Source organism: Bactrocera latifrons, unplaced genomic scaffold (genome assembly GCF_001853355.1).
Source record: "Bactrocera latifrons isolate USDA-ARS-PBARC rearing strain unplaced genomic scaffold, ASM185335v1 scaffold_321, whole genome shotgun sequence".
NCBI lineage: Eukaryota > Metazoa > Arthropoda > Insecta > Diptera > Tephritidae > Bactrocera > Bactrocera latifrons.
In genome coordinates, this window is record NW_017536864.1 from 22,443 (window position 1) to 37,513 (window position 15,071).

The following is a 15,071-nucleotide window of genomic DNA, read 5'->3' on the forward strand; positions in this document are numbered from 1 at the left end:
TTAACCAATTGTGTGGAATCATTGCCTTTAAGGCTACACATACATTTGGTTTTACCTGTCAACTTTCAGCAGTCAAGTTCTCCCATTCGAATACCACCCAAAGATCTACAACGACTAAGTGCTACATAAGCTTGTCCAGCAGCATACAGTCGAGAGCATATAAATTACTGCATAATCAATTTTTCAATCTTTCATCTTAGGAATGGCCGACGCTTAACTTAGTATTATTGGCAGCATTCTTCTTTCATTAATTCTTTAGCTGTATTTTGATGGAAAATGTAATCGTTTAGATAACAGTCTCTTAGTCTTGAGAACTTTTTCATTATGACTTATAATTTGGTCATCAGTTGGGTAAATTCTTAAAGCTTTCTCAATTGAGAACTCTTCCAATGAAATTGTGTTGTGTGGAAATAGTGACCGAGCGTCTCGCAAATATATGAACGCTTGGGCGAAAAGCGAAAACTTTGACGCGCGATTTCTCGGTTTTTCATTTTTACGATTTTTCTTAATTGGCGACTAAACGTCGTTGGAATATGGGGCAAAGTTTATTATCTGTGACATTAAGTTTCTATTTAAGTAAAATTTCTTTTGGACTTTTGGACAAAAAACACTTTTTTCAATTATTAACTTTTTTTAATTTAATACTTTTTTGGAATTTTTTTAGTTTAACTAGAAGATAAGTTATAAAAAATTTGAATCACTTAGAATTGTTTGCTTCTGATAGAAATTGCGACCTGCATCCTGCCCGCCGCCTGAAAAATGCACATTCGAGATGCGTCGGACAATTGCTTCTCAAAGGCAGAATATCAAAGATTTCGTTTACAAAAAATTTGTGAAAGATGTTCAAATATATAACTATAAAGCCTATAAACTTGACTTGAATCAATTAAACGATTTTTGAAGCCTCTAAAGCAGGCACCCCCTTTAACATTTGCCATTATCCATCCACGATCTTTAGTGTTCGGCGACACGAGCGAAATGAGATTTTCTGCGCATACAACGCCATAGACGACACACATGTGCGCACATCGATCGTAAAAAATCAAACATTTTCGCGAACATGGATCGCGGTACGCGCACAAGCCCATACAATAGTGAACCGCATGCGCACATATACCGATCGAACGCACTTGTGTGCATTGTATAAACCTACAAGTAATCAATCCTTCATTTTTCACTAACCCATACGCAAAAATCTACTACAAATTAGGCACTTGGTTCGGGTTGCCCCCAAATATTCTSCTACTAATTAGTCACTTGGTACGGGTTGCCCCCAAATATTCTACTACTAAAACGTTCAAATGCCTCAAATCTGCTGTAGTGTGTTGCCGTGTTAGGTTTTAAAATTTATAACTTTAACAATATTTTTGTAAAATATTGAAATATTTTTCGATTATTTAAATTCCTAAATATTAAATTTAATCAGTTTTGTCCAAAATATTAATTATTGTATCAATATATTATTAAATGTTTCCAATTTTATAAAAAAAAAATATTTATATAATATTTGTGTAAAAACTATGTATTTGATGTGAGAATAGCTCCGCAGCGTTTCTCATATCTTTTCAGACGAGCCTGGGGCATAGGATATATTCGTTGTGTAGATAAAGGGAACTGCGAGCTCTTGCCAGTTGACCAGTGTGAGTCATTTTCTAATAGCTCCCTCAAAAGCGCCTACAACGATGCTTTGGTTCAAAATACCTCTTGGCAAACTTTTCAAAGTTTACCAAGCCCTACCAATTCTACCTCATTTCAAAATATACAAATCGAGKTAAATGTGGACGTAGATGAAAGCGGCTTTCTACATAAAAATGCTTTTATGTATTTTTGCGGTTATTTGTRCTATAAATATTTTAAACAACATATTTGTTTAATGCCATTGCCAAGATTTGATGGTGGTATTACTGAATTATAACTGACATATTATTTGAAAAAATGGTTAACGTAAAACCGTACTATTGTTGTGACAATTGTAATTCTGATATTATAAAATGTCTATTCATTAGAATTAGAACATATTTCCTAGTAAACGCTTTTAATAAAAAAGTAAAACAAAGTGATTTCAAAAACGTAAAGTTCTTGTGTGTTACACATAAGTAGTAATCACGCCCGTTTGTCTGTCTATATTAGTCGGAATTTATATGTATGTATATATGTCTGTCAGTCTGAATTATTTTGTATTTGTCAAAAAGTTTATCTGTCGAAGGGCGCATTTCCATAATTACCTTGATCTGAATTTTAGCCATTAGGTTTGTACGATTATAATCAATATTTTTTTTTAAGTGTTTTCGTGTACCAGGTATTGGACCCTTCTTTCCCCCACTACTTTGATAGGGTTTTTTATAAGTATTTCGCTGTGGGTGATTTAGAATATTTTGTAAATATTATTTATTACTTAGTAGATTGTTTTGAATATTATTGATGAATTGTACTTGATTTTTTATATATTAATTTTATTTTTGTTAAAATTAACAAGCCGATCTTTAAGACTTGTATTGTTAATGTATACATACAATGGAATAGTAACTGATTTTTTTATATTTATTTTGGTTTTTGTTTAAATATTTTCCAGTTGATTGCTTTGACATATATTGTCAATGTTATATTTTTAATGTAATTAATATTCATGAATTGTACCTGACTTTATACATATATTTATTTTTGTCTAGTCATATTTTTTATAATAAGTAGATTGATTTAAAACTGTAAAATAAATAAAATAATAAATATAAAAAGGGTGAAAATAGGCCTTCTGGGGAACCGAACACCCAAAAGAGATCGGTAGCGCGCATACATTGCAACCTCAGAGGTGGTGAGGAAGAGCAATAAATATCCAATAAACTTTTGTTTCAGAAATATTCTTGAAATTTTTCATTAATGTTTTCCGTTACAAATACTTTTTCACAAAAAAATTGATCTACTACATTTCTTTTAATTACATCTCTGTGCCTAAAAAAGGCAAATTTTGATCAGGTGATCTCAGATGTGAAAAATTCTTGGAAAACAGCTGATTCTTTTGTTACTTGTAGGGTTATACAATGCTTGTGTGTCGTGTATGGGCACTTTAAGGCACTTAAAAACGCAGAAATCAGCCATCTTTGTTTGTTTACATATGAACAATGTTGCTATTGCTCAATACGCATATACACTTTTGTACACATCTAAGTTTTCAGTTACAATTTTTCATAATATAAAATATCAAAACTGAGAACAAACTATTAAAAATAGTTTATATATTTAGAAATAATAGCATTCGCCTCTGATTTTGAGTTATTTTAAGAAAATTTTAAATATATTGAAGACAACTTTTATAATTAGTATAGTATATCGAGATTGGCAACCCGGCGTTGTAAGAGAGCAATCAGCTGACACGTTTGGCAAAAATTCAAAAGTTATCGGTATACTTAGTAACTTCGCTACAAAGAATTGTTTCAGCTGCAGTATAGCGTGAGCTGCAAAGAAAGTACGTTTAGTTTTTTTTAAATTGTGCGTTGTGAACTGTGTAGTGATATCATTTGCCGGCAATTCATAGCAAAATTGTACAATACAACATATCGGTATGTATTAATAAAAATATATCCAGTTACATATGTATAGCTCGAACTCCAGAATTTTCAATAGAAGTCATCCTTCGTCAAAACGAAGACGAGCGATTTGAAATGCTCTTGAAAACAAGTTTTTTTTTTTATTTGTCACATACATACATACGTGCAAATTGCCCTATTTCATTGTGAGTTTCATAAAATATGTTTTGTGTTATTACCTGAATACGTAAATATGTATGTACTTATGAAACATAAGAAACGCTCGAGTTAATGCTACATGCTCGTTTCAGTTTTTCAACAATTTGGATTGATTGCAGTCATTACGTGGATAATTTGATACGAGACTCTTTGATTCGAGAGATAGCTGCCAAAACTCGCATTTTTATTTTTATAACATTTGCCTATGACGCCACTACTGAAAAATATTAGATTGGATATTTAATAAATTATACAAAACCCTAAATTAAACATTAAACAAAATGCATACATATATACATAAATGCTAAATCTTTAATTAATTTACATAAACATTTATTTTGCCAAAATATGTTCGCACAGTTCAATGAAATTTCATTTCACACTAATTTCGTCAGGCAATTATAGCGATTTACTTCTGGAATGCCGCCTTTTCTGAAATCAGCTGATCGAAATTCCCTGATCTTTTTCCTTGTCAAATAATCAGGGAACGCGTTTGAGAGAGAAAAATGAGAGCCAATGCCAGGGTCTCGTATCATATTATCCATGGCCATTACATAATTACGTACGTCTTATGAACTGAGAGAAACTCTTTAATTTTCTCTCATTCTCTTTCCCTCTTTATGGGGATTGCGGACAGCTGTTATCACAAAAAGGGGTGCTTAAAGTAGCTAACAAAACCTGTGAGAAACGAAATTTAAAGGAACAACACCAACATTTTTTTGAAATACGTGCAACTAAAGTTTTTTTTGCTATTCTTTGCAAGAAATGCAAAATATTTGCATTTAAATCGTTAATGATGAAACAATAATATTTTATTATGAGGTATATTATTTTTTAGTTGAGCAATTGTTGTATAAAATACCAACATCTGTTCTCTGTTTACGAAAGCAAGTACGAGTTATATACATACATATATACAAACATTCATAAGCAGGTATGAGCAAAAGCTTAGCATGTGCTAAACGAAAATACGGGTAAGGGATGGCATACGTGTACACGCGGATGCCACTAACACGCGCAAGCTACGAGCGTGATGCTTCAGGTAGTGCATAACGCGAAACCGTAGACCGTATCAGGATATAGGTATGATACGACCTATCTTAAGAAAGCGCTCAGTAAATCAATATTCACCGCTTCTACCATCCGTAACATAAGATATCCACGAAAATTTAATTTTCTCCGTAGTCAGCTGGTTGCACTGTCACCCGTCTCGATATTTGCAAAACAATGTGCATATGTACATATAGGAATTGAACAATGACACATTGCTCAAATAGAGATAAAGAGATGTTTAACTCCTCTCTCACCGGAAGTGAGAGAGCAATTGCTAAACGTCAAAACCTACTGAACTTTGACAGCTAATCGAGTTCAGTTGGTTTTGAGGTTTATCAATTGGAAACGAGCTATGGCCAGATTGAAATCTTACCAAAAAAATATGTAAACGGAGGAATTTGTTGCATCGTTCAAGACCACTTAAAAAAATGTATAACAATGAAAATTAAATAAATTTGTGAAATTTAAAGGTATTTGTTAAAATGCTTTGTAATTTGAAGCATAATAGTATTATTTTCAATGGAAAATTATTAAAAACATATAATGATTGAGAGCTAACAAGCTAAAAACCTTTTACTGGATATTCAAAGGTCAAAAGTCAGTTGTTCTAATATACTTTAAAAAGATTTAAATAGTTTCTCCATATAATAAATAACCACTATATAGTAATTTTTATTCGTATTAAATGTTCGCTGTTCTAATTTAAATGCCCAAAAATAATTTTTTTTTTTTTCTAATCTGGCCATAATGGAAAATGTTATAAAAAACGCTAATTTTGAGGTGCTCTCACACTGGAATAAGTTGAACATCCCTTTATTCCTGGCTCAAATGAAAACAAAAGAGAACAACTGATTTCTGCATTGCCACTACCATAAATTTGACAGTTTTGGTCATAAATTTTTGGTTTCTTGGAGCTCAGTCTAATGTGCAAAACATTTTGTCATTTTGAAAAAAACTTAAGAGACAAAAACTAGAACGAAATAAAAATAATAATAATAATTCGGTTCAGAAAAACTTTGCGTACAAAGGAACGAAAAAATAACAAACATTCATTTAAAGCAAAAATGATAGTGTCTAGTAACTAATTGGGTAGCCTTTACGAAATAAAACCTCTCTAAATCGTTTTGGCATTGAATAAACGAGACTTGACGTTTCCTCCGGTATGATTTTGCTTAATTCCCCAAGAATAACACTTTTTAGCATTTCTTTCGAAGAAATGTGTTGGCAGATTCAACGTTTTAACAAATGCTAAATGGGTTTGAGATCTGATGATTTGGCGAGCGTATGTAGTTGTTCGGGCACATTGTAAAAAAAAACAAATTTTAAGAATTTTTGCAGTGTGCTTGCCGTCGTAGTGCTGTAAGAATAGATTGCTTCAAATTCATTTTAAGGAGGTCCAAATAAACTCTCTTATCCATTGTTGACCCAAAAAACTCGATATTGTTTTATTTATTGAGTGTGGTACCGGAGTTTCTTGAAACCAGCTTCCGTCCTTTTATTTCAAATACGCAAAATTTGCTTTAATCTGAGAAAATAAAACTATTCCAGAAGTGCACCGACTTTTAATATACTCATGCCCAAATGCAACTCGCTTTTGTCTGTTCATCAATTATATGAATGCTTTCTTCCGTGCGACGTGGTTTCCATAACCAGCTTTTTTGAAAATTTTAAACGCGTTGGCGCTGTAAATGTTTTTCTAGAATATTCTGTTAACCTCTTTCGCAACATCTGAAACCTTCGCCTTGGATTTTTCTGCAGTTCCATAAGGATATAGCACTTCTCGCAATCACTTAATTTAGAAGGATCGATTTATACGATTGACCGATTCCACGCAAAATGTGCACTTTCGCTGGCACTTGTTAGTTTCTCTTTATAATAGAGTCATTTCACAAAACTTTTTAACTTCAACCACTTCTAACAAATCTGATTTAACTAATTTTAATGCAATTTAACCTAAAAAAATTCTGAGAATCCTCATGTTTTGTAGGGCTGCGATGCCCATTTTTTGGATCTTTATTGAAAAAAGGGTTGCCATATTTTATGATTGAGTCTAGTTTTAAAAATTTCTTCCACGTGTTGCAAACCTATAATACAACCCTAAAATTTAAATTTGTTTACAAACAAATTCATAATGAGCCACACAAAATTGTTACTAGTTTTGTACGCAAACTTATTCAGAGTGTATATGAAAGCTATATGCTATAATAATTCGTTCTGAACAATTTTTTTGGAGATTATATTGTTACCCTAAGCAGTAATCCATACCAAATTTCGTGATGATACCACGTCAAATGTGAAAGTTTTCCATTCAAGAACTTGATTCCGATTGTTCAGTTTGTATGGCAACTATGTATATGCTATAGTTAACCGATCTGAACAATTTCTTCGGAGATTACATTGTTGCATTAGAAAATAATCTGTACCAAATTTCGTGAATATGTCTTGTCAAATGTGAAAGTTTCTATACAAGAACTTGATTCCGATCATTCAGTTTGTATGGCAGATATATGCCATCGTCAACCGATCTGAACAATTCTTCGGAGATTACATTGTTGCTTTAAAAAATAGCCTGTGCCAACTTTTGTGAAATACATTGTGAAATGTGAAAGTTTTCCATACAAGAACTTGATTCCGATCGTTCAGTTTGTATAGCAGCTATATGTTATAGTGGTCCGACAAATGAGCAGCTTCTTGTAGAGAAAATGACGTTTGCAAAATATCAAAACGATATCTTAAAAACTGAGGGACTAGTTCGTATATATACAGATAGACGGACATGGCTAAATCGACTCAGCTCGACATACTGATCATTTATATATATACTTTATAGGGTCTCCAACCCTTTCTTCTGGGTGTTACGAACTTCGTGACAAACTTAATATACCCTGTTCAGGGTATAAAAATATGGGTGTTAAGGTTTGAAAGCAAAAAAAAATTGTTTATTTGTGTTTTTTTTTTGCGGCCACATGATTAATATGATTTTATTAAGTTTAATGACATATTATTGTACAACTTTTAAAGTATATTAAAAAAAATGTTATGAAAAATATTAATAAATAAGCCTGTGGCGGTGAATCTCCAGAAGCGCCTTGAAAAAAAGTGGTTTAGCGGAAAACATTATACGAGTAACTTGTTGCCGGATCATCTGAAACAAAAAAATTGCTGTACGTTTTCAAGGTTATCTATTTCTCAAGTTAAAAAAAAAATATATATATTTTTTTCTTTTCCTACTTTTTGCAGCATTTGAAAGTAAAAAGCTCGATTTTAGCTCAAAAAACTGCAGTTAATTTGTTAATAAAAAAGAGAAAATAATTGATAAAATGATAACCCGTCTATTAATGTGAAGAAGTAATGTTCAAATTTTCAAAAAAAAAATCGGTTCAGTAGATTAGGTTAGGAAAAAAAGCCAAATAATTTTTTTAACCTTAAACCCCCTTTAAAAGTCGCAGCAAAAGTCTTTCTTCGAACCAGAATTAACACCAACAACAGCGCCAGACTCGAAATCCAACAGAGAATAAGTCTTGCCAACAGATGCTACTTTTAACTGAATAGGCTAAAAAGTAAACGACGAGCAAAGACCAAAAGAGCTTTTGGGAGAAAGTTTTAACGGAAGATTTATGGTCTCGAATTAGCGCCAAATTGCTAAAAGAAGAAACGTCTGTCGGAGTCTAGCCCAATGACGAAGAAGAATAATTATTTTTTTTTTTTGGAGTTTTAAGGAGACTTTGTCAGAGTTGAAGTGTTTCAACAGGCGCAACAAGAGAAGAGCGGGCAGCGATGATATGTCACACAGCCAAATTCAAAAAATTTCTATGTCATGCCCTGCTTTCGGTAAACATATGTAGGTATTCAGTGTAGAGCACAAGTCTTGGTATCCTTCCATTACTCAGTTTATTATTAAGATATTTGCGATAATTTTAAATAGTTAGTTAGAGAATTTCGGCAATAATTTAATAATCCACATTGTGATCCTTCGAAATCGAAGGAAAATAGCCAAATTTCGCTGCTGCACCAAATTCGGCGCAAAGATCAGTATATGATGATAGTGAAGGTTCTGCTGAGTAACAGCACGTAGTATGCCGTATGCGGCATAACCATCGGTTTTGAGATATTCATATTTAAAGTTCAACATTTTCAAAAACAATAAATGTGATCTCTCTATGTACAACATACCGACATATTTATAAAAATATAAGAGTCATGAAGAAATTTTGAATGCAGTACAGTATGGCCTCGATTCTTGCACGTAATGAAAATCGAGCTCTGTGCAAGTTTTGAGGATTTTGCAAGTACCGAATATTTTTTTTTTTGTATAAAATAAACGAATCTTACATACATATATGCTTATTTTTAATATTATTTTCAAAAATCCTTAAGTTAAATATGTTAGTATATATACATAAATATAGATAGTTACGAGTAGACATACCTGAATTTATATGTGCATATTTATTATGTGGAATTAGAAAATTTTTAAATTGTTTGGTACAAGTTCTATGGTTCAGTACTACGTTGCTTCTGAGCCTCTGAGCGTCATAACATCGCGTTCGATCTGTTCATTATCCCATTCGGTTCTTATGTCTAGCAGTTTTTGAAAAGATGACCGAATTGAGGACACATTAACGTAATTCCATGCATTAGATAAAAAAAACATATTGCGTCTTTCAAGCTGATTTTCTTTGTCGAACGACCTAAAAGGCTTATTTTGTAATTCATTTTCGTAAGTCTTATAAACATTCTGGTCCATGGGCTGTATAATAGCAGTACAATTCAGATAATCAGTCAGTTTTTCGTTTAAGTTTGCAAAAATGGATTAAGTATCCGAAAGTTTTTCGTCACATATTTTCAGTGTTCGTATTCCATATCTGTTTGTGATCCACCCATTGTTAGCACGAAAGTCACCTCTCTTTTCCTGTATTTTTACATGGATAAATTTGGCGTTTACCTTGAGCATATCAGTCGTGATAGGTAAGTTCTTTGCTCTTCGTTTTGCAAACCATTTCATGATTTTCCATCATTCCGTCAGTTAAAATTGATTAAAATTTCCCGAAACGCACATGCATAAGTGTTAAAAGAGTTCATCATCGAAAAAAACGGGACTTCTCAGAAATGTATTCGAACTAAGGAACCGTTACCAAAACCAGCATGGCCTTGTCGCAAGTATTATATAAGTAGTCAAATTTTTTGATGTCGCAAATACTGAGTACATGATGTAAAATATTTCCTTATTGCAAGAATCGAGATGTTTCAAGTATCGAGATTTGGAAGAATTGAGGTACCACTGTATGTCAAAATGGTACTTTCATTCTCACTCGTTGGAATTGTAGTAAACTCGAATCCGATTCTACTTGAATAACAAGTTTACTCGTAAAATAGTCAATATTTATGAATCGTCTTTTATTTTCAGAAGTCGATCGAAAATCGAATCTTGACATTCGATTTTACAGTTAAGTGACTCATTTTGACATTCAGTATACGAGCACAAGATCTCACAATCACAAAACGAATATATGTAAATCCAACTAAAAATTAATTGTATTAAATTTTATTTCTTGTCAATTATATTTATTGAAACGGTAACGCCTTGAAAATTTATTTAAAAAAGTAAAGGATGGTTCTAATGTCCAGTGTGACGAATATGGAAACCCGTAAAAGGCACGCAAATATTATTGCTATATTATAGATCAAAGGCTCACTAAATTTCAGTACTAAAACTCAAATGAAATATATACATATGTATATGTTTGTGACATACACTCAACTATAGAATAATAGTAGTAGAGAGTTTAATATATTGTGTATAGGAGGGAAAATGAGGTTTGAACCCATTTCAATAATATTCATATCATTTCATATTCTGTTTAAACAAACGTGTTCCTATTCCACATTACATTCAAATGTCACACATATAGATCACCACTAATATATTGATTGATCGTTATTGTCGCTAAAAAAGTAAATGGTAAAAAATGAGTCCTAGAGACTGAGGGTTTGCAAACTTGTGGTCCGATTTAAATTTTTATAGCACTTTTTTCTGATTTGTAAAAAGAAAATATTTCATCGTCTCAAGGTCATCTCAAACATCTGTATACATACGGGTACACTAGACAACTTAAAAGCAAGGATCGAGTTGAATCTAATTATTTAAAACATTTTATTTAATACTGTATTTTTTTTTTTCTTACAAAAGGAAAGTTAAATAACTAGTAATGGCCACGAGTTGTACGCAAAGACCAACTCTTCAGAGTAATTTGACTGAGGCGAACCGTTTCATGGAGAAACTAATGACGAAAATATTTTGCTTTTACGACGAACAGTCGCTAATCGATGTGTCATTTAAATTTTCGAACTCAACGGCCGTGTAAGTATAACTTTGTCCTCAGTTTAAATAAAATGCTATAGATTAATATTTATAATTCTTGGAATGCACAGCATACCCGCACATCGTTTGATACTCGCAGCAGCGAGTCCTCACTTTGAGAACCTTTTCAATGGCGAGCAAGGCAATAATCCCGTCATCGAAATAAATGATATCGATAGCGATATTTTTGAGCGTCTAATAGCATTTTGCTACACCGGCCAAACACTTATTACCGTTAACAATGTCGGTGCTATGATAAAGGCGGCAATCGTTTTGCAGTTGGACGATGCCATAATCAGTTGTGTGGACTACCTTATGAAACATATCGGTGAATACACATTACAGGGTGCTTACACGCTAGAGCGTGAAACGCAGTGTGAGCTTCTTAAGCAGAAAATCATCGAATACGAAATACAGAATTTCGTGGAGGTGAGTCTAAATATACACGTAATGTCTCATAATAGCGGTACTTGTGTAATCGACATTTTGTTTCTAATGATACTAGATAAGCCAAAGCAATGAATTTTTGAATTTTGATGTTGAAAAAATGCAACGTATTCTGGAATCTGACAATTTGAATATAACTCGTGAGGAAGTTGCATTCGATGCCATAAAACGCTGGTTCAATTACGATGTTCCAGCGCGTCAAGAGCAACTGCCTCTTTTAATAGCTTGTCTACGGCTTATCCAATTCGATGCAGACTTTATGTTCACACACATACAGCCACTACCTGGCTGTGAGCTGCTGGCCTTCAAGGCGTTATTGTGGACCAGTAAGCCTGAAGTACGAACAAAGATAAATATGCGATTTACAGAACCACGTGGAATCAGTGGTACAAATTGTGTTGAGAAAACAATACTAGCGGTTTGCTCATCGGTAAGGGCACACTGTGGCTTATATTCAAAAATGATAATTTTAAATGAATGTACGTACATTGTTTTTGGATAGATTAATCCTAAGCTGCTGCAATATAACAAAGCTGAGGATAAGTGGCAAGAATATGCGAGTATAAAATACAAATACCAATCGTGTAGAACTATTTTAAAGGATGATAATTTAATATTTATTGGCGGTAATATTGAAGGTGAATCCTTCAACATTGTCCGCAGCTGGAATATACGGAATAAGACTTGGCAAAATTTGCCCGCCATGAAGCAAGCAAGAGACGAACACTGCGTTGTCGAATTAGATGGTAAAATCTACGCGATTGGTGGCAGGGAGGGAGTTAATACTCTGTCGTCGGTGGAAAGGTACGTTTGAATCTGTACAGAATCACCTAACTATGGTGATTGTGAGCTTTAACAATTTCAGGTTAACTTTATACTTTAGCCTAGATGTGTTAGGGTAGTATGGATGGTGAATAAAAAAGGTAGTTCTACATTTAGGAAGAATGGATTCCTTTTTACTGAATGTTATGATCTTATCTAACTCTTTGACATTTTGAACGACTTCTTTAGAATAATTCTAAGTTTTTTTAATAGACTATGCACCGTGACGCAATGTCACTTTTGACGCTTCAGTTTATAGATTGTATGCATTCTTTTTTCATTGCTATTGTGTTTTTCCAGATATACGACTTCCGATGGTTGGAAGTTCGTGAACAGCTTGATTGAAGGACGATATCGAGCCGGTGCAGTGACTTTGAATAGTAAAATATACATAACGGGCGGTTGTAATTCCAGTATCCGCCTAAAATCTTTCGAATGCTACAACCCGGATTCGAATACATGGACTTCTTGCGCGAAAATGAAAGGAGGTCACGTCGATCCTGCTGTGAGTTAGATTAAAAAATACTTATTGATATTAATATTAGTAGAACGTTCATTATGAAATGATTTTGTAAAATCAAGAAGGACGGTATATGACGATTTTACTTAAGTGCTTAAACATTAACATTCCACTTCTTGGACTTCTATACGTAACCGAAATTCGTATCCTGTCTAGAGTTTTCCAAATTATTTGTGAAATATATACTATTGTTACAATAAGAAGTCAGTTTGATTTCACCATTCCAAGCCTTCAACAAAAATAACCAAAATTTTCGACCCTAAAATAGTCTTTGATTTATTTAGTCGCCCTCTAACCTCTATTAAATGTATTAAATTAAACACAACATTTATTGCTACTTTTTATATTACAGATAGCTGCACATAAGGGTAGTATTTATGTTTTAAGCAGTAAAGGCGATATCTGCCATGTTGAACGTTACAATCCTCAGCAAGACAAATGGTCTAAGGTATATTAACTTGATTTTTGCAAATCGCTTGATGTCAAACTAAATATTCTTGAAAACATTTCACAGTTCTACTCTTTGGAAGTTAGCGGTAGTCCTTTAGCTAGCGTATCGCTAGATAATAGACTATGGGTTATTGGTGGCATATCTGATGGCGAGACATGTGTATCAGTCTATGACGAGGAAAATTACTATTGGGGAGAAATGTGCTCATTACCTCAAACAGGTTTTAATACCTGTTTTGTTGTGCCTGTAGCTTCACTGAAGTCGAAATGAATAAAAGATACGAATAAATATTTTTTTTTTTTTGTAATAAATTCTCTTTTAAGAAATATCAAAATATCTGATTTTTTATTTTCAAAAAACGCGTCATATATTTTGTATCCTACACAGTTTTTAGTTAACATTCTCTTACATCTCGATGTTTACAGAATCACGGCAAAGCATATACTCAAATATAGGGTGCTTTATACTTGATTAACGGGCCCTTTTCGTTTTGTATATGTTTTTCTTTTTCGTTTTGCAATATGTTTCAATAATTGAAATTTGCTAGGTATTGCAATGTGCAAACAAATATCGGGGAATGTTTAGTATCGCGCCGGTTAAGTATCGTTTATGGAGAAAAACAGGGGGGGCTACCCCCCCTCCCGACCCCTTATTGGAAAGAGGATGGATCGAACTTTTTAATAAACCCCCCCTCGAGCCCCTATGGACCTGTAGGGAGGCCTTTRAAAATGACCAAAAATCAGTGTTTTTGCTCATTTTTCCTTACAAACTGAAAGCAATGCAACCCAGCCAACATTTTTGTATGGACAAAAAATCAAAATAAAGAAAGCCAAAATGTTTCAGTGCAATGTATAWACATATTTAATTGCATCTATTAAAGATTGAAAAGCATCTTTTGCTTGTTTTTTAATAGATCGGCGCCACATATATTCGACGATGACGTCGGCGAAGTTGGCGGTGTGATTGTAGTTATCTTTGTAAAARAAGCGTTTCACTACGCGCCATTGCGACTCAATCCGCTGCGTGTGAAYACCATCTTCGGAAACAAAAGGGTTGGTGTCGTCGCTGTGATTTACTTTTTGGTGGATGTACCCAAAATTTGGTAATGCATCATATGYCCGCCAGCAGTCCGTCCGGACTATGCTTCCTTCAGCCACGTGSTTCTGGATCAATGGGATTAAAATGTCTGCTGTTCGAAGATTGTCAGGACATACTCCGAGGCGTATGTCCTCGCTACCATCTTCGATCATCCCAAGAACCCAGTGTCCCTCTAGCGCCTGCCTAAAATGTAAAAAAAAAAACTTATTAGAGTTAAATTCATTGTATAAGGAAATATTATTACCTYTGTTGTACTTCCGCCGCCCAAATTTGCTCTCGTCGATCTGAACAATTTTTCCCGGACCACCAATTTTTCCTTGTTCATATTGGTGGTCCAACTGGTATATTACCACGGCCTCTCGGCAATAACTATACCAGTCTGTTGTTGTTGCAGATGACAAAGTTTTCCCYTCATTTGTATAGTCCTCGCGCAATATTTGTTCGCGGGACATACGACTCGCAAAGCAATACATCAAAAAGTATACCTGAGGGACACTGATGCGGACATTTTCAAACCATGTCCCGACGGTTACAGAAACACGTGGCTTTTTTGYGCACGTGCCCCTGTAGCACACA

At 33.7% G+C, this 15,071-nt stretch overlaps 1 protein-coding gene across 1 annotated transcript; it reads left to right on the top strand.

Annotated features, from left to right (window-relative positions):
• Positions 1 to 3,429: 3,429 nt before the first annotated feature.
• Positions 3,430 to 13,673, top strand: LOC108971095 (kelch-like protein 1). Its single transcript, XM_018936923.1, has 8 exons — positions 3,430 to 3,557; positions 10,987 to 11,157; positions 11,229 to 11,586; positions 11,663 to 12,034; positions 12,107 to 12,408; positions 12,727 to 12,931; positions 13,299 to 13,394; positions 13,461 to 13,673. Exons 2-8 carry the CDS (start codon positions 11,006 to 11,008, stop codon positions 13,665 to 13,667), a joined length of 1,692 nt encoding a protein of 563 aa, XP_018792468.1. The 5' UTR covers positions 3,430 to 3,557; positions 10,987 to 11,005; the 3' UTR covers positions 13,668 to 13,673.
• Positions 13,674 to 15,071: the final 1,398 nt, after the last annotated feature.

Bases quoted from the DNA above. Each gene is read 5' to 3' on its own strand.
- LOC108971095 (XM_018936923.1), top strand. From the start codon at position 11,006: ATGGCCACGAGTTGTACGCAAAGACCAACTCTTCAGAGTAATTTGACT. The intron at 11,158-11,228 runs GTAAGTATAACT...TGGAATGCACAG, and splicing joins TTTTCGAACTCAACGGCCGT to CATACCCGCACATCGTTTGA. The intron at 12,409-12,726 runs GTACGTTTGAAT...GTGTTTTTCCAG, and splicing joins ACTCTGTCGTCGGTGGAAAG to ATATACGACTTCCGATGGTT.